General features: G+C 39.7%; 1 protein-coding gene across 2 annotated transcripts; it reads right to left on the reverse strand.

Moving 5' to 3' along the window:
• Positions 1 to 581: 581 nt before the first annotated feature.
• On the reverse strand, positions 582 to 21729 carry LOC108501758 (solute carrier organic anion transporter family member 1C1-like). 2 transcript variants are annotated; one of them, XM_017823967.1, is made up of 16 exons: positions 21596 to 21728; positions 18634 to 18745; positions 17589 to 17749; positions 15165 to 15306; positions 14963 to 15095; positions 12992 to 13107; positions 12032 to 12178; positions 11827 to 11925; positions 10094 to 10339; positions 9054 to 9218; positions 8428 to 8623; positions 6846 to 7008; positions 5950 to 6134; positions 4720 to 4784; positions 2765 to 2882; positions 582 to 1868 (listed from the first exon to the last, which is right to left on the reverse strand). In XM_017823967.1, the coding sequence occupies exons 3-16, from the start codon at positions 17718 to 17720 to the stop codon at positions 1655 to 1657; spliced, it is 2121 nt and encodes a 706-aa protein (XP_017679456.1). In that variant the 5' UTR covers positions 17721 to 17749; positions 18634 to 18745; positions 21596 to 21728; the 3' UTR covers positions 582 to 1654. The 2 variants fall into 2 exon arrangements, with proteins under 2 accessions (XP_017679456.1, XP_017679458.1); XM_017823969.1 differs by lacking the exon at positions 10094 to 10339 and having other exon boundaries at positions 1500 to 1868; positions 21596 to 21729.
• Between the last annotated feature and the right edge of the window lie 4051 nt (positions 21730 to 25780).

Genomic DNA, 25780 nt, shown 5'->3' on the forward strand with positions numbered 1-25780 from the left:
AGATCATCAAGTCCAACCTTTGACCAATCACCACCTTGTCAACTAAACCAGAGCACTAAGTGCCATATCCAGTTGTTTCTTGAATACATTCAGGGATGGCGATTCCACCACCTCCCTTGGGAGCCCATTTCAGTGCCTGACCACTCTTTCCATGAAGAAATTTTTCCTGCTGTCCAGTTTGAAGCTCTTCTTGCACAGCTTGAGGCTATTTCCTCTTGTTCTGTCATTTGTTGCCTGGGAGAAGAGGTCGATCCCCACCTTGCTACAACTTCCTTTTATGTAGTTGAAGAAAACTATTAATAGTCTCCCCTGAGCCTCCTTTTCTCCAGGCTAAAGAAGAATAAAGAACTTCTCTAGTTTTGCTACATGGAGAATCTCTGCCTTGGAAAAACGTCCCATTCTTCTCCCTTTGGCTGCTGCAATCACTGCTAAGTGACTGTCATGACAGACAACACTTATTTCAGAACAATTCAGTGTTTTCCTCAATGTACTTTTTCTTATCTAGCATGTCTATTAACCACATCCCACCGAGCCCTGAGCATCCATTTTAGAGTATCAGCCACCCAATTCAATCCCTGTTGTGAAATGGTACACGCATACACATCTTTTTATTTAAAGTAATAACAGGTTGTCAAGCTCCAAGTGACATGATGAATGCAAGCCAACAAATACACAAAATCAGCTTTGAATACACGAGGTAAAGGCTCGTGCTGAGGAAAATTTTAAGGTGTATGGAACCACATATAGGTGTTTTACCTGCCTGATGATTAATTTCTCCCAGAATAACCGAGACTGAACATGACAGACGTATCGAGAGTCGCAATAATCACAGGGGTAATGCTGTCGTTTGAGTGCCCTCTGCCTGACACTGCCTGGCATAGCAATGCAACCACGAGTGCGTGGATGTGCTTTCCTTGGAAAAAAAAAACAGCGCCGCGAAATTCAGAGTATTTCTTACGTTTCATGAAACTTAGCTAAAAAAAAAAAAATAGCTCTTAATAAAATTCTACGACTCTGAGATTTTTAAAAACAATTATTTCCTTTGTGACAACCTATTTGCAGTTTTAAGTAGGCATAACATTTTCAGCTGAGCTAAGACAAAATGCTTCTTGGAAAAATACTGCTTTTGCCAATCTGGCGATGGGAAAGGATTGCAATGACTCCTTTAGATGAGCTGCAAATATTTTGCTTAAGTGCTTTGGTTTTACTGTGAATTCTGATTGAATTCAATGGAATCAGAAAGCTGCTCTTGGTCTTGAGCTTGTCATTCCCGTGTCAGTCTGCTGCGTGGATCTGCATGCAGGATCAGCATCACCTCTTGTGGGCCTTGACATATGGATGTTTTGGCAGCAGTCCTCTTTGATCCCACTAAAAATACCTGACTGGTTGTATCAGAAATGTCAAGGGAGGTTTTTCTTTATCTCTTGCGAATTTGGTTCAGTTCGTGTAACTTGTTCTGTCTGTCACTGGTAGCCGGGTACACGTAAGGCACTTCCACACTTGTTTGTTAGTTTTATTGTTGTTGATCACAGGTTTGCTATTACTTATACTTTCTGAACAGTGTTATTATTTATTATTTAGTTACTCATAACATTGCAAAGGTTGTTTCTGAAAGAAGCTGACCTGATTGTGTGTCACTGGTCTAAATTTCTTTCTAAATAGAAGATTCATCCTCCCCATCAGGAGAACCTGGCAAACATTGCTTGATCTTGCAATTTTCTTCTTTGTTCACAGAAGCATCTTCTTGTCCATTCTCTATAGGCTTGGAGTTCTTATTTTGAAAGTGTTTCTTTATCAATATATAAAATATGATTGCAACCAAGAAGGAAGGACCTCTTAACACCGCTGCTAAACCAAGGAAGACATACCTGTGGGACAGAGCACAGAAGACAGTTCAAGGCATTGAACTTTTCAAAGACACTAAAATAAATCAATTTCATGGCTTTTAAGGATCACATCAAAACATCAATATCAAAACATCTTTGGGAAAAATGTTGAAACTCATTATTAGTGAGTGGTACCACAAACTGGACATTTTTGCTTCCAAAAACTTCTCTTAAAGAATTGATATTATTCTTTTTGCTTATGAAGATAGTTGCAAAGCTGAACTTCCATCATCTTCCCTTTGTTTTGGAAGACTTTTGAATCACTTTAAGGCTTTAGGCCTTTTAGGGTAGAAATATATTGAGCTATAAATAAAAATAAAAAACACTTTAGAAATGGCCAAGGCTTGAGTGAAACTAAAAAAAAAAATCTGTGGAATATTCCTCCTGAAGTCTGATAGTGTTTAGGTTTAACCAACACCTACAGCTACTCAGCACAATATTCTTCCATCAATTTTTTTCTCAAATGTGGTCAACGCACAGAGTTAAAGTTCTTGCCAGTATGAGCAAACTATCTGGAAATAAAGTAAAATTGGGTAATTTTCCTCTTGACGGTAAATCCTAAAGTCTTAGGTCTTTTTAATTGGCTCAAAGGGTATTAAAAATACAAAATTAATTCAGACACCTCCGTCATGGGTATTAAATTTCTTTTGCAGAACATAAGCACTGACTAAAAACTGAGAACTTAACATTTGACCTTGAGATTTTTCAACTTTAGGAACTCTGAGTCCAGTCAGTCTGACTGAAATTTGAGTCCAGAGTCAGTATTTGACCATAATTTTTGATCAATGGTCTCACACACTACAGTGTAAAATAATAAAACATGTATTTTTCTGTAGGGAGGAAATGCTTGAGGGTTTTTGTGCCCTGATTTGCCTTACCTGTTAGCAACGGAGTCATAGAGCCTGCAAGCCCCTCTCTGCCCACAGCTTGTGCTTCCCCATTTCAAGCACGTCTTGTCGATCACTGTGCCGAAGTAAACTGGTGCTGGAATCCCGGCTGCGAGGAGACAAACAAAAGCATCACAAGATTTCACAGGAAAGGACATCTTTTTAGAAATCAGCTCTCTATTTTTTGTTAGTGGTGACTTACACGCTGCAATAGGTGGGTCGGATTGTGTGGAGCTTTTCCTTCCTTTATCAGAATAAATGTAAACTGGGACAATGTCTCCGTACCTTGAGGAAAATCAGTCCCCGTGCAATGTGGACTGATGGTTTTTGGCCAGGCTTGCAGTCATGCACGTTGGTTTCTCATGCATGGCTCTGAGACCCAACACTGGCTTCCTGTGCAGCCTAAGATCCTGCAAGGAAGAGCTGTTGTGCCTTTGGAGCATTGAACTGATGCATAGTTCCCTCTTCTATGCAGATCCTAAATTATACACACTGGCTGATAGTTCCTCCTGCTTGAATTAGGGAAAAGTGACTGAAATTCTTGTGTGGTCAGATTTTAGCTTTTGCTTTACTGTAAAACATGACAGACATGGGACAAAATCCCAGCCTTACTGAAGTAAAGGTGAGTATTAACCTCAGAGGTATCCAGGTTTCCACGTGTAAAGGACCATGTGTTACATCAGTTTTGTTCCTACAGGAGCATTCTTATATAGGAAATAATTTATTGTGTAAAAGCAGGTGTGGTCTCAACCTGTTCTCTCAGGGCTCTTGTGAGAGTCTGAGCTCAGTAATCTGTCTTAAAGGCCTGGGTGTTACAATCCTCTCTGCTGTAGTCAGGGCACAATGAAAAAAATGCTCATTTTGGAGGTTCCTTAGTGAAAGAAGATGGGAGCACATCATATTTCATCTCTGAGTCACTGAAGAGAAACACCAGCTTTTTTGAATCAGTGACAGTGGCTCTCTCCCTGCCTGCAATGGAAGGAGCAGGCTGGCTCAATGTGCTGAAGCAGAAGCCTGTAGAAAGGGGGCAGTTCTTCTTACATGATGCTTCTTTTAATTTTCCTGTGTCTGAAATTGCTCTGAGAATTCCATTGGTGTTGCTTATCCTGGGAGCTGGGGAAGAAATTCTGCACCTCCAAATTTTGCTGATAAAAGCAGAAGAGGACAAAATACAGAAACACCTTCCTAACTCAAGATGTCCCATCACAATCCTGACTAGACACCACAGCCATAACCAGCTCTGATTGTAGACATTTGTAAGTGGCTGTTGATTTTTTTTAATTTCATAGCAAACTCTCCTGGCTTGTGTCTTCACACAAGTTTCTCTACATTTCTGAAATGCAGGCACTCATATTCCATTGAAAAAGAGAACTAAAGGAAGTAAAAATATGTTTTCTTGTATGCCTAGGTATCTTAATCAACCACCTCATTAGCCTCAAATTAAAGAGGGGGAAAAAGTACTTTGCAGGAAGTTTTAAAGTGAATTGAAATCTAAGCTGTCATCTACCAAGAAAGTGAACATTCAGCATGGAGGAAACACTGTGATATGAGCAGAGTTGTGTTACTGTTGAATTAAGTCCTACTGGAGCACTCTTTTTGATCTCACCTGCAGCATTGTGTCTCAGTGAGCCATTGACTGAGAGAGAACTTTGAAACCTTATAGTGCTATTTAGAAATGCAACCTAATACTCCAATTTTGCTTAAAAACTCTTCCCATTTTGGAACACCAGGCTTCCAAACTGCATTTAGCTAACATTAATTGTGTTAGCAGGTTTACCAACGGGCTCTGGACTGAATATTGGACCTTCAGGAAGAAACAGGATATTCAGGAACAGCCCAGGATCTAAGAGCTGTTTCAAGGACACATCTGGTTTACAAGTGGTGGTTACATTGGTGTCATTTAAAGCCATATGAACCAACATCTCAGTCAGAATGATTTCTCTTACCTAACGTTCTCATAACGAGCGTGTATAGACCAACTGCAAGAGCTTTGAACTCTGGCTGAACACATCTGAAAGAAAGAGGGATAAGTATGAAGTGTTGGCCTATTCAGTGCTTAGACCTGTCTATTAAACTGCTGTTAATTACCCTGAATTTAACACTCCTATTGACAGAAAGCCAGGATTTGGAAGAAGGGTCCTTCCTACACCTTCTGAAAACGTGTTAAGTGTTATGAAAAACCTACCGATTTCTATCCCATACCTCCTGGGAAATCCATTCATTAGGCATAATTAAAGTAGGGAAATTTTAAATAATCACAGTCTATCTTGGTCTTATCGAAATAGGCTTTCCAACCGCTTTATCTCCCAGACATACATTTCACTCACTTGATGGGAAATTTTTATTGCTCTAAAACAAAAGAGTTGCAAGTATTAGGATTAATGCAGCATCTTTGCGTGCTTGAATCATATCCCTCTGTACAATGACATATCTTGGACTGCACAAAGCCACCTGGCAAAATGCCCCTCTGTTCCACGGGGAACCACGCTCCAAGCGTCAGATATGGGCACTGATTTTGAATCCATTATATATCCAGACTTTGCCATGTCCTTACACATCAGGAAATCCTGACAAATGCATGGCATTTTCAAAATTCAAACAGTAAGAAAATCCAAGAAGAGAAAAAGGACATGTTCTGGAAAACCTGAGTCTAGAATTGTAGAATGGTTTGGGTTGGAAGACACCCTAAACATCATTTTGCTCCAACACCCCCTGCCATGGGAAAGGTCATCTTCCACTAGATCAGGTTGCTCAGAGCCCCATCCAACCTGGCCTTGAACACTTCCAGAAATGGGGCATCCACAGCTTCTCTGGGCAACCTGTTCCAGTGCCTGAGCATCCTCACAGTAATGAATTTCTTCTGTAAATCTAACCTAAACCTCCCTTCTTTCAGTTTGAACCCATTACTCCTTCTCCTGCCACTACAGTTCCTGATGACCAAAACAGAAACCATTCTGCAGGAGTTGGAGGCAACACACTAGAGCTGACTTGCAGGCAGCAGCAAAGTAAGGTTTGGTGCTAGCAGCTGCCAACAAATGGGAAATGGCAAAACTCATTAAAGTAGCATGTTATACTGCAAGACACCCTTTTCTTTCCTAAGGGAAAGGAACATAAACATGATTTTGAAAGCCTTGTTGGAAAGCCTGCACGTTTGGTACACAGTTAGTTGTACTTACCTAAACATAATCATGTATGCTGGAGTGCCTCCCAATGCATAACAAAAGCCACCTATGACTTGTATTACTGTATAGTAAATAAAATTCATTGAACAAGCTTCACTTTTTGGACACTGCCCCAAGGTGGCAGTGTTGTTTCCTGTCCATGAGCTGCTGATTTCAAGACATCTGCAGTTATGGAAGACCTGGAAGACACAAAGCAGGTTTGGTAGGACACTGCTCATGCAATGGGGATTCTGTTGGAGAGAAAACTGAGTACAACATACAGCTCCAGACCATGTGTTTTCTGGAGTGATCACCTGGCATCAGAAAACATGGGAGTGGCATAATCCAGTGAAGGTTTACATCCATGAACTGAAGCTTCTCTGGGACTCTGGGCATTATCCCCAGCACTCTGTGCCAAGAAGAAATCAGTCACCCAGAAAAATAAGCAGTATCCTGACATGCCAGAGTATCACATGAAGGAAACGAGCTATCTTTCCTCAAATTATTTTTCATACTTAAACATTATTGATCAGTATCAGGGAAGACACCACCTTATCTTAGTGTACTTCAACTGTTGGTTAAAACCTCAGGGCAGCCTAAATGAGATTTATGAAAGGCAAACCATGGACAAGCTTCAGGCAACATGGAACCAATTTGATTTTTCTGTTTCCCCCTCTTGTGGTCCACCTGCAAAAGGTGAAAGTAAACATCTACAACAAAGAGCTAGGACTTTCTGCTTAATGCGCGGAAAAATCTCTCACTCCTGTGCTGTTTGTAACAAGAAATCATAAATACTTTATTGACTGGTCCCCAGCAACATTTGTTTTCCTTAAATGCTTAAATACTATTAAATACCTGTTACATGGAAAATAAGCTGGTAGAAAACCTCGGAAACTGATGCAGGGTCTTACCCTGTTCTTTCCATGTCCCACCGAGGTCTCGCACCCAGCCAGACACGGCGAAGCGTACGTGATTCCATTGTCTCCACACACAGGATCCCACACGTTGGAGGCACATTTGCAGTGAGAGTTGCAGTCAGAAAACACGGCATTTTCATCAAATGGAATGGGTGCACTTGGAAGTTAAGTTCAGACAAGTGTAAGAAATTTTTATTTCAGTGTAATCCCTTCCACGTGGCAATATTGCTGTCCTGAAACACACCTCATATGCCCAGGACGTAAGTTTTCACAGCTGAGTCTCTACAGTATTGATCTGCTTGAGATTCCACCCTACTTGCACCGATATTAAAGTGATTACTAAATTATAAAGAATTTTAAAACAAATAAAACATTGCTACTGGTTTTACTGGCAGGTGTAGGCAGGAAAGAAAAAGGAGTGAGAGGTCAACTAGACTCCCCCAATGGAAATTAAATCTAAGAACAGTTATCACAGTCTTATCAAGTTTGTCTTTAGCTGTTGGTAAAAATTCACCTGTGATAGAAATTAGATTTCCTGGTCTCCATAGTTAGAAAATGCTCCCCCCTAAAGTCGAGCCTAACTCTTCCTAGAGAATGCTGAGAATGCTGTATTTCCTTTTAATTTCAGACATCCTTTGGGGGCTGAGGTATGTGAAAAAGAGGGATGTCTTTCCTCATCTTCTTCTTTCTGCATTAATTAAGCTTATGTGTGTGCCTTTCCTTTCATCTCAGTGCTTACTAAGCATATTCCCTGGTCCACCAGTTACATTCTTAGTGAAAACATTGCAGACCACATGTCAAGCAACAAGTAGGCCTCTGATTCCCAAAAATATAAACATCTTGCCTGTCCAGTTCCACATTTTCAGCTCTGAACCAGCATGGTTTGATAAATGAACTGCAATGACAAACTATTGAACTGCAGGTAAGTCTTCAGTGAGGTGCAGACAGGACAACAGTAGCCATGAGGTACTCTGGACATGAGCAGTACAACCCATATCCTCATGGGTTTCTGGGTCCCCCTGGACAGGCAGATCCTAGCACACATTCCCTATTCTGGTATCTTTACTCCAAGAAAAAAAAAGAAGTCTGTAACTTTTAAACACACATTATCCTGAGAGGAGAGAGGATCTTCAGTAGGCATTAAAGCTTTATTCAGTTTTACAGCAGGTTGAGAGTCTAGCATGTTGTAGTTTTTCCTTCTCTCTGCAGGATATGCTATCCATGCCCTCTGTTACATATGCTTCATCTTTTTACTGAATAGACTTTGGTAGAAAACTGCTTCTGGTACAGAGATAGCACTGTGTGGAATAGCAATATCACACACCCCCCCCAGCCTAACAACCTACATTGGGAATGATGCAATTCCTAGTTAGTCCTTGACCAGTGTTGGGCTTTGGCAGGGTGATGTTTTGCTGACCAACAAATCTGTCCCAATGACATGTGGTAGTGTTACCTTTCTCTTAAGCATTGCAAAGGCATGTTGCTCTTTCAGGTTTGATGTTATGGTACATTTTTTTTTTTTTTTGAACTATTGCTGCCATGCAGAAAAAGCCACTCTTCTTCATTTTGTACTCACCCTTCATAGGACACTGTCATTCCTGCCACCGCATAGTTCTCACAGCCAACAAAAAAGTGCAAAAAAGCGATGGCATAAGACAAAAATGACATGGTAAATGAAAACTTGGTTGCTGCAATGATGCCCATTTTGTACTTTTTCATTATAAACCCCCCTAGGAAAATTCCAATACCAACAGGAGGTAAGGATGTTACTCCTGAAAGAGATAATAGAAGGGGAATGTTAAAATTAAAGAATTACAATGGGTTTAAGAGCCAAAGCCAGTCCTCAGGTTGATGTCCCTGGAAACTTTATGGTCTATTATGATGACCGTGCGTGGTTTTGTGTTCAGTCCAATCCTTGGGTTGCATATGCTGGTTTTGAAGTGCCTAGCCCTCGAAACCCACTTCCATTGCAAGGCATTTGTCAGGTGCTTCAGCAATTAAGACTCTCACACCACACTCATTGCATATTTGGAATGCCCCTGCTATAATGTAAATATAATATGATATGACATAATATAAAATAAAAATTTCTTGTAGTCCCATAGGCACAAAACCATTGACATCAACCTGTTTTGCAAGGAATTCAGTCCTAGATAAAGCACTGTTTATATCACAAAGCAGTCCTTACATGGTGTAACTCACCTATTAGAAAGTTAGATTTGGATGTAGATTGTCCATACTGCTGTTCCATGTACTTTGGTTTGTAAGTTATGAAACCAATAAAACTACTGAACTGTAACAGTGAGCAACACAAAAATGTAAAGTACATTCGATTACCCAATACTTTTTTCAGGGAGGTACAGAAATCTGAAAGAAAGGGACATATGAGTTGGCTTTGAAAGATGCATGGCATAATTACTGGTGAGTAACCTGCAAATCTTAGGGCAAAATCCTGCTCTCAGCTGTCCAAATGCAGGTTGTACTGATCTTCATCTGCATGAAAATATCTGAAAGCAAAATCTTGAAGAACACCAGAGGTTGAGATACAGGAAGAAACTCCTAGAAGAAGACAGAAGTGTGGGTTAAGGCCTGGATGCTCTGTTGAATTCTGCACATGAAGACTGAAGGGCTCCACACAGCAAAGACTTCATTCAGCTCACACTATTCACAAGGAATATTATCACAGGTTCAAGTGTAAGTGAGATCTGCCTTTGTGGAGATGCCCAGTGTTTCCTACTGGGATCTAAACAGCAGGAGAATTTGACTACTGAAGCAAAGCCACCTCTTTCCATCACCTTTCCACCCCTTTCTTGACCTAAGGACTGCACAACCATGACTGTTATTCAAGCCTGATGTATTTTCATCAGGTAACAACTATGTGCTTCAGAGTCTCCAGGAGCTGTATCAGATGAATAATTTGCCTTTCCATATTGCAAAAGGAGCCTTCTAGTATTTTCTTTAGGTCCTGGTACAGAAACACTTCAAATTTCTTCTAGCACAAAATTTTAGAGGTAGATGCCACTCAGGTGATGATTTATTGCAGGTGATACAGGCAGAAGCTCAGAGTCTTGAGCAAGATCTTTCACTTCTCATAATTTTTAGAGGACCTTTCTTTTGCTGGGAATACCTCACTGGTTTAGACAGAAGTGCAGGGGAGGCAAAATGCTTTGCAGAACTACTACATTTTCCCCGTATGTTGTAACTAATGCTTTTCACATTTATAGAGCATGGGAAACACTTGCCTTTCAGCATTACTGACCACTTCCTTGGCTTGGGGTTTTCAGGATTAAGTTTCTTCCTTTTGGCACCCTTGTTTTCCAAGAGACCCCATGAAGTTTTGTCATTATTGGCTTCCTCTGGCTTTTTCAGACTCTTTGGCAGGAAGCAAAATGGAATAGCAGACAGGAGATTGGCTGTTCCAGCTATTAAAAAGCCAAGCCACCATGCACCCACCCAGCGGGAGTCCTGGGGGGTGATAGAGATGCTTCCTAGAATTGAGGGAAACAGGCACAAGTTACCCAAATGAAGAAACTGAACCTTCCCACCCTTTGTCTGCTACAACAGCTACATTTTACAGTGTCTGACTTCCAGTGGTAACGATAATCATCTAATGGGGGACCATCCATGCAGTGAAGGCATCAGGAATCACACCCTGAATGGTGTTATAGAACCATAAAACCATAGAGTGGTTTGGGTTGGGAAGGACCTTAAAGACCACCTAGTTCCAACCCCCCAGGTGGAAGGGACACCTTTCATTAGATCAGGTTGCTCAGAGCTCCATCCAACCTGGCCTTGAACACTTCCAGGGAAGAGGCATCCACAATTTCTCTGGGTCACATGTTCCAGTGCCTCACCACCCTCACAGTAAAGAATTTCTTTCTAACATCTGATCTAAACCTACTCTCTGTCAGTTTGAATCCATTTCCCCTTGTCCTGTCACTACGGTGTTGTTTCCTCTGCCTTCTGTCACCTTACACTGACTGTTGTTTTGTGGCAGATATGGCAACACCTTGCCCAACACACGGGAACACCAAAAGGGGTGGCAGACAAGCCTCAAGCATCTGGTGCTTTCAGGGCTGATACATTTCCCCTGAGACCATCCTCTGCTCACCTGAGTTGTGTAAGCTGCTACTAAGCGTGGGGGAATTCTCTGTGGTATCAGTGTGATCAGCCACGGCTTTAAACGTTGTGTTGCAAGGAAGATGAGAGTAGCAGGTTGTATTCATATGATTGTTACATTCTGGAATGTTTTGTGTGGGGCTAAGACTATAAGACTTTGCACTGCATTACCAGAATTGGCTCACTGTCCTCGTGCAAGTTAAATCAAACATTGGCTTAATAAAGAGCAAAGACAAAACAGTTAATCTATCAAACTACAGGATCCTGAAGATCTGAAAATATCTTAATACTAGTCCTACTAGAAAAACAAGATCAGTGAAAGGCAATGGCATCAAGGACCACACCCACCACTTACAGGCATTGCTCTGCCCCCTCTGGCATTTTGCAAATGTTTTCATTTCATCTGAATAAGCAAGGGCTGGCAAAACGTGTACAATGTACTGCAAACATTACATGGAATGTAAATAATGTAAAATGCTCAGTTGAAAGAGTGGATAATTTCTCAAAACTGTAAAACTGCTATACTAGCAGAATCCTTTTCCTAAGATCCCAGTTTAGTAAAACATCTTGGGTTTGTGGGAGTTCTTGGTACTAATTCTTAAACATGTATTGTAATCCTTTAATCCTAAAAATCAATTCTAAAATATACTACCTGTCTAATTCTGCCTTTATCCTTAAGGCTTTCAGTAATTTAATATAACTGTAATAAAGTATATAATAAAATTCATGAAATAAATATAAAGTAAATATAAATTATAGAAATATAATTAATATAATATAAACTTAGGCAACTGCTTAGAGGAACATGTTATGAGCAAGTATTAGCCTACTTTCACTTTTCCTTTGTTTTGCTTACCTGGATCAACAAATCCAATATCCACATACAGTTTTGCACACAAAGATCCCAACAGGAAACCAAACATTGGGCCAAACATGGCTATTGTGTGCAAACAGGCTGAAAATACAAAGAAGCAGATGCTTCATTTAGTGGCTGAACTTTTTCCTCTGCATAGGGTGATATTACACTGTGAATTTCTCAGTTTACTTCATGTTGAGATTACCTACATACACAGGAACATCCTCTTCTTTAGCAAAATCATCAAGATAAGAGATGCCCAATGGTGTTACTGGTGTCTCACCAATTCCACGTAACATGTTTCCCAGTAAGATATATATCCACATGTATGATGATGGTTCCTTCTCACAGCCTGCAGATGAGAGTTTGCACCTTTGTAATAAAATAGTTGAATGGGAAACAGTGACAAATCACAGGAAATTCAGCACATGAATTATTATTTAAGGTATTAACAGCATTTTCCTCATGGAAGATTAATGAAAGGCTGTCAATCTTATCAGAACTTTTAATAAAGTTTTAACAGTACTTTCCTCCATCTCCATTGTATTTGGTTTCTAAAAATAAGCATCACCCATAAGAAAAAAACACTCATTTTAAAAAATGGGACATTTATATTGTCATAAATATATTCCCTGGTATATAAAACATATCTTTAATGTGAGAAGTTTGAGATAATTTCTGGGTCACAGCTTGGTTCCTTCTCTACCTGTGTCCCATGCAAAGCAACAAATAAAACAACTGTATTCCATATTGTAAGGAAGATAACAAGAATCTGCATTTATTTCCAGTAAACTCGGTGTAGTTTCATGTCCTGTCACACTATCTCTTCCACCTCTTCAGCTCCAGGTCCTGCGTAACTGAACCCATTCAAACAGAGTCTCAGCTTCCCCTTTAGTGTTAGGTGATTTATTGTAATTTGGAAGCGTGAACATGGAAAACTGGGGATCTGTATCCTTATAATTTGTGTTTGCTGGATGCTTCTTCTCCAAACGAGATGCACCGAGTGCATTTAGATGTTGGCGATGTTGCCAGACAGGTAGAGACAGGTAGAGAGAAGTTCTTCTTAACAGAGAAGGAATCTGAGCATCTTGCACGGGGAAACAACCTATTCCACTTGCAACCAAGGACAAAACTAGCTCCTGTGTTTGTACTTACAGTTCCTTACCTGAACGTGAGGCTTCCAACGCGGTGTCATTCACATCTTGATGTAGGGAACAGGGATTTATGCTAGAAGTTGAGTTGGCTGAAGAAGCTCTATGTGATGCTGCCTCATACTTATAACTGAAAACACACAACAGTAGGTTTAGAAGCAGAGCTCAGTAGGGAAATACCAGTGCAGTAGGGCAGGAAGCTCTGACTGCTGTTTTCCTGAAGAGAGAGGTACCATTGATTAAATATCAATTAACAGTGCTTCTGAAGGAGCAAATACAAAGATTATTTAGGCACAGTTTGGAAAACTGAAACACTAAAATGAAAAAACGAATAAAATTCTGTCTGAAAGAAATAATATTTTAAGCTGGAAAATTTGGAAGGGCTTGTGAAAATAACTCAATATTTAACTTTTGGTGTCAAAATTTAGGGTCAGGTCCAAGTGAGCTCCCTATGCTGATCCAAGGAGAAAGAGAGGAATCTTTTGAGTGTGAGGGTAGGTTCCTCTTTGCATCTTTGATATGTATTTTGATCTGTTCAGCCGCTTTAACATGATCCCTTTCCCAGATATGAGCACTGCTGAGGTGCAAAGTACAATTAGCTTTAGGAGAACAACATGGTAAAGCACACATTCTGCTTCTAGGAACTGGGCCGACTCTGTTAGACCAGGCAGGCTTATTTTTCAGGTTGAAACAAAGAGCAGTCATCAGGAGAGACAGTGCAGAATAGTTTCCTTACAAGTGAGTTGCCCAGTGTACATGAGTGTGATACACGGTTTGTCTTAAGCAATGGAAAACTTATGAGAAGTCTGATGCTAGTGCAAGATCCACTAACATGAAAAAAAAGCATTAATGGGTTTTCTCTTTACAGTAGTAGGTCTAAAATTATTCTAATACTTTTAGGAGAAATATGCCTTACTCTATATGGTGTGACTGTGTCCAAGCTATGGCTAGAAGCACTGTCACATATAAGTAACACGCCTGGAGCATGGAAAATATGAACAAAAATTAGCTTAACCAGATATGGAAAGTCAGTTTAACCAGCCATGTGCATTTGGAACAGGAAAAACCCTGGTACTAGTTCTACAAGCACTGGTCCATCTGCAGGTTTTGTGTGAAGCTGAGAGGCTGCTTGTGTGAGGAGCAGCTTTTTGCCACAAAATGCACCGTCTTTCACAATAAGGCTCTGGTTTGTTCTTTCAAGGAGGAGGATTTCTTTCAATGAGGGTCTCTGTGTGTTGGTTTGTTCACTGAGTAAGCTCTGAATCCCTGATTTTACATGAGTTGCCTGTTACTGTAAATAAAGTCATACTGCAGGTTGAGATGTCCCTCAGTATGAAGTTACCTGCTCAGAGCTTGGAGATCCTATTCCAAACAGCACAAACTTATCTGGAAATCACATATGTGCATTCTGTATTTCTCATACATTTACTGTGCTTCATAATGGTTTGATTTTCCTGGCTACATAATTGTAACATCTCTATTAGCAACCAATGATGCCACATTCTTGGGCTTTCTGATTTTCCTGATAAGGTGTTCTTACTGTTTGCCAAAATTCATTAAAGCAATAACACCAGCATAGTAGCCAGCTTGAAGATTTTCAAAGAATAATGCATTTTGTTTGAAACTTGAATTTTCATAAGATTTTCATAGTTGCTTCCCCCGAGAAAAACTTTTCTAGCGTCATTTCCTTTTTTACCTCTTTTCTGAACACATATGAGTGACAACTAAAGCATTGTGATTTTCCCAGTTTTTGAGAAGTTGAAGTTTTTCTTCAGAGGAGCCATATTTCTACAACCAGATGTAATGAACATTCATCATCACAGTAGGGATGTGTGTGTCAAGCGTGGTTCATTGCACACTGAGGTGAGGTTCTGTAGGCCTTTGGATATCTAAGAATTAATATACACCAGGTTTCATTTAAAAACCAGAAAGCAGGATGCGATTCCAACCATAGGTTGCTCAAATTAACCTTGATAAGTACTTACTATCCCATGAAGAAATGAGGCATTGCCGATACAAAGCATCCCAAAGCCATAGTAATGCATCCCACAGCTATTACTTTGGGTCTATGAAGTTTGGCTCCAAAGTAGCTTACAAATGCAATCATCAGCAGGTTACCTGGGAGGCAATGAACCAAATTTAGTGCCAGATGNGAGCAGTTTTCTGCATGTTACGGAAATCAATTACCCAACTCAAAGCTTCCATCGACGAAACCTGCAGTGGATGATGTCAGGCCAAACCTTCGCTCAATCTGAGTGATGGAGCTTTTCATAATCACACCAGACAACGCTTTGCTGAAGTAGCTGAATGATAGAGCAGCCAGAAATGCCTGAGGAAAGATTAAGACAGAAAATGGGAGGTAGAGGCAGGGAAACCAGTCACAGAGGGAATAAAGGCGTTTAAAACTATGTGGGACAATCACCACCATGACATAAGTTTGTTACTCAAATTGGAGTGGCAACGTTGTGGGTGAGTTTTCAAATACCCTAATGCTGCAGGGTGCCAGGGTGGCATCTCAGTACATTTTGGCCTCTGCTCTGGTTTTCCCTGGTGCAGAAGGGGTGCTAGGTGCTGCACTGAGAGCAGCTGCTTACTTTAGGGTTCGGGTTTGCAATAGCTATCTTAATTGCCAGAAAACCTGATCTTCCCAGCTTCGCTGTCCAGAGATTTCTAAAGTGGAACTGAGGACCTTAAATTTGACAAAGAACTTACTGGGCACCACTCACCTTACTGGCATCTGTGGTTAAATTTATCACAAAGCTGAGCACCAAAGCTGGGCAGCCAAAATGGTGCCAAAGCTGTTGCAGAAACATAAAATTTGCCGGAGGTAAAATACCTAATCAGGATAGATTTACTGACACTAGTCCAAATCAAAGTTATTTGGGCTGCATGTAATTTATTTTAGGCCAGTCCATAACTGCTTCTAACTCAATCGTATAGATAGCCATGGCATCAAAATAAAGGCTTTATACAAGTTTTTATGATATTCCCGTGTGTGGAAGTCGATACGTACGGACTGAGTTCATCTCTATCTCAGATGACATATTTTGAAATGTTGCCTGTATACCACATACCTCATAAGGAAAAGCTTAATACTCTTTGTAATTTTATAGTTGCTTCAACCAACACACATTGTGGCTTTCGCAAATAAAGATTTATTTGCTAAAATGTTAAACTAAGTTTGTTTAAATATTATCCAGCTATTTCCACATAGGCTAAAAAACAAACGGACTTATTGCTCACTGGGCAAAAGTTCCAATACAACAGAAACTTGGGTAAGTAAACAAAGTAAATACAAATTTAGACTTTGCAATATTATCTACCGTAAAAAACTAGGGCAATCCAGGAAGCAAAAGCTTGAAAATAGACATATTTAGTCTCTTTTCATCAGGAATTAAGAGAAAAATTTCCCAAATGTGGGCTTTGTCCTGACATATTTTATATTTCCTGAGCTTGACTGGCAAAATTCTGAGAACCACCTTTTGTGCCTTATGTCAGCAGCACTCTCAGGGGGCTTTGGCTGGAATCACAAACTGCTGATAAGCACAAAAACACAAACAAAAATGACCTGAATATTTTGTGTCTGAAAATGCAATCCCCAGGTCAGCCATAAAACATTTGATAGGATGATGAGGGATAATAGCAGCTTATCTTTTATTCCTTCCACATTATAGTGTGTATTAAGCTCTAATTGCCATAGAATTAGACACAGATCTGCAATCTTGCTTATTGCCCACATATATGATGTAAAGTTAGTCCTGTGAGTCTCCCAGAGAAGTCAAATTCTATTTCTGCAGGGGTATATCGGTGGCAAACGTGAGTCAGACAAAATAAGAAGTACGACAATCTTCGCCTGATACTTAAACCAAACTATTTTGGATATTTGAGAAACTTGCAATTACATTTTTTTTTCCCATTAATCTTTCATTTTACAGTCCTCTTTATAGAGAGAAATGTGACCCTAATTGCAACTCCACCAAGTCTATGGAATTTACCTGGATATGAAGCTGGCTCAAGATTTAGTCAAAACATAAACCCAAACACATCAGTGTCAGAAGAAATCTTGCCCTTGAGCTTGCTTTGCAGCTCAGCCAGAAGCAATAAATACTAAGGCCTTAGAGTGGTAGAGAATTTCTCATTAGTTTACTTGCTTTGATCAGTCCATTCTTCTCGTGCACTCCTGGAAGCCTCTGTGCTTGTGGGAATCACTGGACTGTTTGACCTACAGCGCTGGATTAGATAAAAGTCCTGGAATACGATTCACCTCTTGGCCCTACAAGAATGAGTGGTGACAGAAACCTCCAGGCAAGTGTATTGTAGGCACCTATTTCAGGCTGGCTCAAGTCTCCCACTGGAGTTTGCTGCCTCTCTCTAACGACCAAGAAGAGGAACCACCTACGAGTAACTTGTAAGTAAATATGGCAGATCAGGAATTTTTATTTTCTTTAGGACAAAGATAAGATCTGACTATCCCCTGTACCTCTAGTATATATCCAGCTCCAGAAAAGATAGGGGGAGGAGGAATGGAGGAATTTGGCATGTCACACCTTGAATAACATTTCTTAACATATAGCAATGGTAATTCATGGTGATATTGATAGGGCATCACACCTTCAATCCAGTGCAACAGGAGGTCTTCTTTTTGACTGGTGGATTTTTGTTTTCTTCATCATCTAAAGGCTGTTTGGGTTCTGCTTCCTGATTTGAGCCACTGACATTGCTGGATTTGGTTTCCACTGTCATGGTTGATTTCTTTACTGAGTGATCTGAACCTGGGAGAAAATGAAAATAAATACAAAAGCACATATGCCAAAATAGAGTTGCTTAAGGACTTTTCTGATGAAGCAGCAGTTACAGGAAAATGCTGAGATGTTGAAACTGAACCTTTCCATTGAAGACAATTTGGCTCTCTGACTTGAGTGTTTCAAAGTGTGTATTTCTTTAAATTCTGAAATATCTTATTTTGACCTCTTTTCAAGAGAAATGGAAACCACCACCCCACCCCCTCCAGTCTTTTAATGCTAAAAAGACAGTTTCCATAAAAGAGTAAGAGACAGTCTCTGCCCAAAAATAAACTACAAGGGTCACCAAAGCATCAGTGTTGAAGAAAGAGTCCAAGGGAAGCTCTAAACTTGTAGTCCACGTGGCTTAGGACTCCATCAATTTAGTAAGACCTCTGTAGCAACACACAACTGATTTCTCTACACTGACCTGTTGGAAACAACTCCCAGTGACAAAAGAATTTGTTAATTTAGCTAATTGACCTCCTATGAGTTAGTCAGTTTTTTTTTCTTGCAATAATATACAGGATATCCCTAATGCCCTTCTGTTTGCAGAGTGCTGTCTGTATGCCCTGATGAATACAGTCATCTGCAGCTCAACAGTTCAGCAGAACTGCTCCACTTCCCCCAGGAACAGCACATCCTGTAGCCATAGGCAATGATATACTCCTTGATATAACATTTTTTTATTGTTGAAAAGCCTTTTGTTATTAAGTTGAATTTTGTTTTATTACAGTGAATAGTTCAATACTTCATTTTTTAATTTTTTTGGTCTTTTTATCTTTTAAAAACCCAATTAAAAATAACACTTCAGGGAAAAGCTGCAAGTCTATGTATCTGTTTGCAAAGTTTGTTTAAAGAATGAAAACACTTGCCCGTTTGTGCAACTCCAACTACAAACAGAATAGATTTCCAAAGGACGATCCAGATGCCACTGCAGAGCCCTTCAGAAAATAGCAGCTCACATGAAAGAAGCCATCTTCAGATCTGCAGGTGGGAATATTGCATTTTCTATTAGAGTATTGAAACTAATATCCCCAAATCAGAACTCAGAAATCATAACTCACATGATCTGTTTCACCTTTCACAATACTCCTCTCGTTTCAGAAAAAGGTGAAGAAGACAGAGAGGGGAAACAAATCACATAAACAGAGGTTTTCTGGGCTTGAATGGAGCCAAAAAAAGTTGGATGAACTTTTCCAATGCTGGAAAAGGTCCATCTGCTTTCTCACTGCTAATATCTACTTCCCAAACTCTTCTGTGGCTATGCTCTAAGTCTGGGTCAGCACATGTATCAGGACAAAAAACATATCTTTTCCTTCCCCTTGGCTATTCAGACAGATAGGAAAAAGAAGTAGAAAAAGGATTTCCCCAAGTCTGCACAGCTACCAAGAGAAATGCTATGAAATGAGATTCTTAGTGCTCAGGAAATGTTAGTACACAAATACTTTTGAGCATCTGGTCCTCTGAAATTCGTCTGTCCCTGTGTCATCTGAAGACATTATCTTCTCTTTGTTACTGTGATACATTGACAACCACCATAAGATGCTGGAGGAGCCTATCATTGCAGGTCACAGGATTAAAGTGGTTTTTTTGAGAGTTTGAAGGTATAACCCGACTTAGCATCTCAGCATAAGGAGAGAAGGAGTGAAGATAGAAATTAGAGGAAAAGCAGACAGAAGAGAAAGACAGTCAGTTATCCATTTAACTGAAGAAGTTTAGATATGAGGAGCCTATCCCATAAAAAATGTTTCTGAGAAAGGCTGTGAAGGAACAGGAAGGGAGGAAAGTAAGACTGAAAAGTGTGAGCATAAATATTAAAGAGCAGATTGAGCAGTTAGATGCAAATAGTGAAAAGGGCATCCAGAGAGAGAGGTTAGGGTACCGGGCAAGATAAGAAATAAAAAAAAGAGAAGAAAGTAAAATAAAATCCGTCTTCATGGGGCAAAAGCTTCTTGATGTACACGGGAAAGTGTGAAGCCAGCTAGGAAATGGAAATTAGTTGTCTCAGCACTATCAGTGCTCAGCTCTTCCAGCAATCCAGGGGAAGGCCTCTCAGACAAGACACAGGTGACCAGCTCATGTCAGTAGTGAATGACATGTCTTACAAGTGCTTTGCAAAGATGCTGTCAGATGTGGTGTTACTTTTGCTTGTGAGGGCTAGGACAGAGGGGAATGAAGCAAAAAGATGATGCAACTGTGCTGGAGAAATATTAGAGCAAGTTATGTGCAGTGATCAACAGTTGGAGCTGCTGGCAGCATCTCCTCCCACCCTCAGTTGACCCTGACCAACACAGATATCTGCTGGAGATGGAAGAGATCAGGGCTGAGGAAATTCCAGGTCACTGGAAGGTTAGAAAAGAAGATAAAAGATTGATTCACAACTGATGTCCACATACAGTTGCTGAGCTTGACAATTTCAGGTATTGATAAAGTTGCTATTTCAGATTTATTTCACTATCATTTTTTTCATGTTTAATAAACTGAGCATCTGGTTGCAAAGCAAAAATATGAAGCTTTCTGCAACAAATGTGCCCTTTCATTAATATGATTCTCAAAAACTACCATTCTTTGCCTGCACAAGTCACTCTTCTGTAGTAGTCACGTCAGAGATTTGCATTTGCAGAAAGACAGGTTTAGTCAAATAACCTATTCTTTAGTTAGTCAGTCAACCCGAACAAAAATTAGCCTGACTTTCTTCCTGGGAGAAGAAAACAATCCTCTCCCCAAAAACAAGCATAAAGAAAAAGAAATCCACCAAAATCCCCTAAGCCATACTTTGACAATAAAATTTAACACTCCCTCTGTTTGTTTTTGCAACATACTCAGGGAACATTTGACAAATTGGTTTGATTTTATGCTCAGTAAAGTCTCTTCTGAGAAAGACTTTGGGTGGGGAAGATCAAGGGTCTTAACTAATAATCATTGTGGATAATTTGTGTTGGTGGGAGCTGACAACTTTCACAAAATCATGGGAAATCATGCAGCACCTTTAAATGCAATTTCAGAGTGAATGCAGCCAGCCCTGCAAAGGACAGCTGCAGACATCTTCAGTGCTTCAAGGTATATGACCTTATAGGGGCCACGACCTAAATCTGAGCTTGTTAGGTAAATCTGCTCCCTCGTGAATATATTAAAAAAAAAATTCAAACTTCATTTTATACTCTCGAATTATATGCAAATTATAATGAATAAGAGCAGCAATTAAAAAACCTTAGCACGAATAAGAGGTATTTAGTTCACAAAGGTCAAGACAACAGTTCGCTACAGGTTTTGTAGATTATTACAAAAGAAAAATATAGTGATGTTTGAGGAATATTAAGAATCCAGCAAAGTCCTTGGGCTGCTTGTCTCCACCCTCAGGGACCATGCCACCACCCAGTAGAATAAAAAAGTCACAAATCAAGATCCACATTTCCTCCAATAATTTACGGAAATGTAATGATTTACACTAACTGTAGTGCTAATACAATTGTCTTACTGACAAAAATCCCATTGATTTTTAAACAGAATTATAGTAAGACCTTTTAAGTTAACCTAATATGAAAAATGATTATCACAGCCCTGTGCAGATCCCAGTGCTGCTCTCATTGTTCAAGACATAATTACTGTTCAGAGACACACATGAAAATGTGTGATGCCATCATTAAAGCATTGACACTTTCAACAGGAATGCTACTGGTGTTACTGGTTACAGGAAATGCAATTAGTAGGATACAGGTAATGTTCATTAGCTGCAAATGCAATTAGTAGGACACTGGTAATGTTCATTAGCTGCAAATAATGGCAACATTTTATGGTTAAGAAAAACAAAAAGAATATTAAAGAGGTTCCTACCTAGGTTCTGTGTCCACAACAACAGCAGTTATACTACCACATAAATGCTCAAAAGTCAGAGTATTCTCTCCTTAAGCAAAGCTGTGCTGGTACTTCGTAGAAGAATCATTAACTTCCAACACAAACTAAATTAAACATTTTAATCTCGTCTCCTCCCATTCTGCCCTCTGTTTAAGGTCCCAAAATACATGTTTATCCATGTTTATCTATGGTCAAAATTTAATTAGGAAGAAAACCTGCAAGTGTGTTCTTTTTGTACATTTTTGTAAAACACCTTTTTTATTCCTGAGCTTGTCTAGATTATAATGGTTCATACTTTCCTGACATTTAAAAGTAGGGTGTCCCAACTTCAGAAATGTTTCTGGTTCCAAAGCCTTTTGGTATGAAGTTTTATTTTCATAGTCTATGGCTGAAGTCCACTGAGCTCAGACCTGCTTGGGCCAGCCAAAGACTTGCAGGAGGAGAAAATATTATGCCTTGGATGTATAGAACAAACCAGATATTCAAGAACCACTCATGCTTAGAAGAGTGTTTAGGTTTATAGTTTAGTGCTGTTAACAGCACAGGCACACCAAATGTCAAAGTATATTGGGGCTATGTGTACTTTGGAGCAACCCTTTACATACTTACAGCCCTAGTTCAAGGAACTGGTTAATGAGGAAATATTTTATTTGATTGTACCCCCCTTGTGCATTCTACCTGATTGTGCCTAATTGTACTTGAAAGATAAGTCATTCTTAAAGCAGGTGAGCTACATCTACTCTTTGCCTAGATGTTACACCAAAATGTGCCATTCCTGGTAGTTCATGTCCCCTTCCCTGCCACAACTTTCACCACACCTATTCTTTTACTTGCTGTGAATAATTACAGCCTCCTTAATTACACTGGCCTTTGGAGAATCTTTCTGCACTCTGTACTTTTATTGGTTATACCTTGCACTGCTCATGGTGCTTCTGACTCTCAACCAGACAGTTCCCTTTAACTTTCTAGGGCAAGAGACACCATCACCAAGAAAATGGTAGTTACTTCAAAACTGTGTGTCAGGACAGTTCAGCTGTAAGTGTTAGTGAAATTTTAAAATAAGAATGCAGGAGGAATCCAGACCACAAATCCAACCTGTGAACTCAAAACGATCTTTTGTGAAAAGACCAGGCTCTGTCTTGAGAACAGTAAAGAGTTGCCTTCCCTTCCACTCCATCCATTTCTAAGGCTACTGCAAAAGATTCGTCTTCTGATGCATAGGAACCTTCTTTTAATTCCCAGTCATGACCAAATTATATTCTGGTTTTGAAATGACAGGGTCCTTTAGTTTTAAAATTTTTGCTCTTCATCTGATACTTAGAACCCAAACTTGATCATAAATGAAGGCAGCACGTTTTTTTCAATGTGTTTTTCTAGGTCAACAAATTAATCATGCTTAATAATTTCTTGAAAAATAACCTTTCTTGATTCTACAGCACACCTCTGAAGCCTTTGGCCAGAGTGGATCCATATTTTATCAATGTATATGGCTAAAGAGTTATAGAGTAGTTCAACTGTAATCTCAATGCCACATCTTGAAATATTAACTATTCCTTATCTCTAGCCTGGTCTAATATGTTCTAGGATTACATATAACCTTTTCAGAAAAGCATCTAGGTGTTTCATAGTTTTCTACAATTAATAAATACTCTAGTGGTCTTCTCAAAAATTTTCATCTAATAAACAGAAATTCCTATTACTGACCATCAGCTGTGCAACTTTCTATTTAACATCATGTTCCACTCCTATTTTGCCATTCTCAGGTTAATTCTTTTTTCCATCTAAAATATCCAGCCTCTCTTCTGTTTAACCATTCCATCCAGCTTTGTGCCTTTGCTGCTGTTTCAAAAAAATGGAGCTGCAATGTTGAGCATAATATATTTAGAAATCTAGTAACAATGCTGAAAGCTGAAGAGGCAGACTGGTGTCTAGCCGAGAAACCTAAAATAGATGTGTCTTGGGTCTTGGCTTCATCAAAGTTTGGATGCCTTTTAGAAGGAAGTAATCCTAGGGAAGATCTTAGAGAAAGCCTTAGAATCACAGCATGATTTAGACTGCAAGGAAATTGGAGCTCATTTGGCCCAATCCTCTTCAATTAAAGCAGGATTAACTTTCTAGTTTGTTGGTGTTGCTCAGGTCTCATCAAGTTGAATTTTTGGATGGAAATTTCCACAGGAGGAAATTTTATCCTTGCAGAGAAAATCCATGATGTTACATTATGATTGTATCCATCAGACTTAAATCTGAATTAAAAAACCCAAACAATCAACATTGCTTCCCCTGCAATTTTTCTAAAAAGATACAGTCAGGAATCATGTACTTAGCATTAACCACACACAAGAGATCAAAATTTGTGGTCCTATAACAGATGTGGGCCTCTTCTTCTCAGAGCTGGTGACTTCACGTCCTGTTGTGGCATGAAGCATCAACCATCCCCTTCCAGCAGGTTTCTTATACCATGATTGGCATTTTCTAGTCACAAGACAGACATCTTGGCCCTTGTTTAGTGCTCTTTGTTCCAGAGTAACATACCATACTTCTGCTTATCTGTTGGTGCCACGTGTTCCACCAAGGGCACACAGCCCAACACCTGTGTACTCATCCATCTCCAGAGGTGTGCCACAAGCTCCACTATTATGCATTGGCTGTGTCAAGATAAGTATTCCCTGTTGTTTTCACAAAGTTTTTTGATGGAGCTTTGCATTCCCAAGGTTTCATTTTCAGGTTGTCTTCCGAAGTGTTAGCAGACCTACCCAATGCTTTTATTCCCTCTTAAACCTGAATATCTGAAAAGGGATGGAGCTAAATCTACTCTGTAAGCTGAGAGTAGTAGAACCTGTAAAAAAAGATGCCACTTTCTTTTTCATGTAGTAAAAGGGGAAACAGTATTCCTTTGGTTTCTTCATTCCGACAAACGGATACACATAATTTTCTCTGTATTTTTCCTAATCCTGTATATACCATTAATTTGCAATTTTCCAGGAATTAAAATATCTTTTATACTCTACTTTCAGCACAGCTGAGAAGAATTTTTCTGTAATCAGACTGCTGCTGTCCAAGCTGCCTGTGGAAGCATTCACATTCAAAGCTGACTTCTTGAACCAAAAACTGTTGACCAAAATTAACAGAATGGTAAATGTGAAACCAGTGAAGTCAAATCAAAGACTGTAGTTTCACAACTGAAAAAAGAAAAGACATATCTCTTTTTTTCATCCAAGGCCCCCCTCCATATGACTTACACTGGCAGGCAAAAAGTGGATTATGATAGTAAAAGTCTCCCTAATAAGAACATTGACACATCACTAATTTCTGATTACTCCTGAGATTAAAGACAATCCTCACAAAAGCCTCAGTAAATCACCTTTACCGCAGGAGCTGGTTGCAGACTCCTCCAGGCAGAGGGTGGCAGCAGACTCCCACCAGGAGAAGTGGCTGCCAAGGCCCCAGTTTGCAGGGGTGAGCCAGGAGTAGCAGGGAGCAGCCGGCCAGGCAGAGGCCAACTGCAGTGGGCAGCTTTGATTAGAGCCCTTCTTATTCTTAATCCCTAAATACAGAAAATCGATGTGCTTCGAAATTTAACTCTTCGTTAACAAACTAAGTAAAAGGGATGGTGTGTGGCTAAGCAAATGTTAAGCTACTGCAGCAACCCTGAGAAGGTGAAAAACCTTTACAATACTGGAAAAGGCTTCTTGGTACTCCTGTGTCTGGTTTCAGTCTGTTGCTGTAGAGCTAACAGGAAAGAAAAGCATGCTGAGAGGCCGATTTGTTGTCACTATTGTAGCTACTGTCTGGGACTTGATCCTTCCACTGCTAAGTGGAGTTTTTGTCTTTCATAAGAACTCAATAATTTTGTCATTAATTTCCATCATGCACCTATCTGGGGGATAGTAGAACTATCATTAAAACAGGATGAGCTGTTTTAATGATAGTTCTTATTTTTCTACTTAAAATACAAAAGGTAGGTATTAATGCTGATTGTACACTTTCTCCTTGCATTCAGTCTTAATCAGAGACTTCAGTGAATTGGAGTTGTTATTATAGATGCAGAATTGAAGTGTAAGTCATTGTCAGTGTGAGTACTTTAGACCTTTGTAGGGCTAATCCAAATGTGTGCAGAATCATAGCATAACAGAAACAAAAAACATTCACCCCTCAGGTGAAATC

The sequence above is a fragment of the Lepidothrix coronata genome, unplaced genomic scaffold, assembly GCF_001604755.1.
Source record: "Lepidothrix coronata isolate B3197 unplaced genomic scaffold, Lepidothrix_coronata-1.0 Scaffold107, whole genome shotgun sequence".
NCBI lineage: Eukaryota > Metazoa > Chordata > Aves > Passeriformes > Pipridae > Lepidothrix > Lepidothrix coronata.

Bases quoted from the DNA above. Each gene is read 5' to 3' on its own strand.
- LOC108501758 (XM_017823967.1), bottom strand. From the start codon at position 17,720: ATGACAGTGGAAACCAAATCCAGCAATGTCAGTGGCTCAAATCAGGAA. The intron at 15,096-15,164 runs GTAATTGATTTC...ATTGCCTCCCAG, and splicing joins CGATGGAAGCTTTGAGTTGG to GTAACCTGCTGATGATTGCA. The intron at 8,624-9,053 runs GTGAGTTACACC...TATCTCTTTCAG, and splicing joins CAAATCTAACTTTCTAATAG to GAGTAACATCCTTACCTCCT.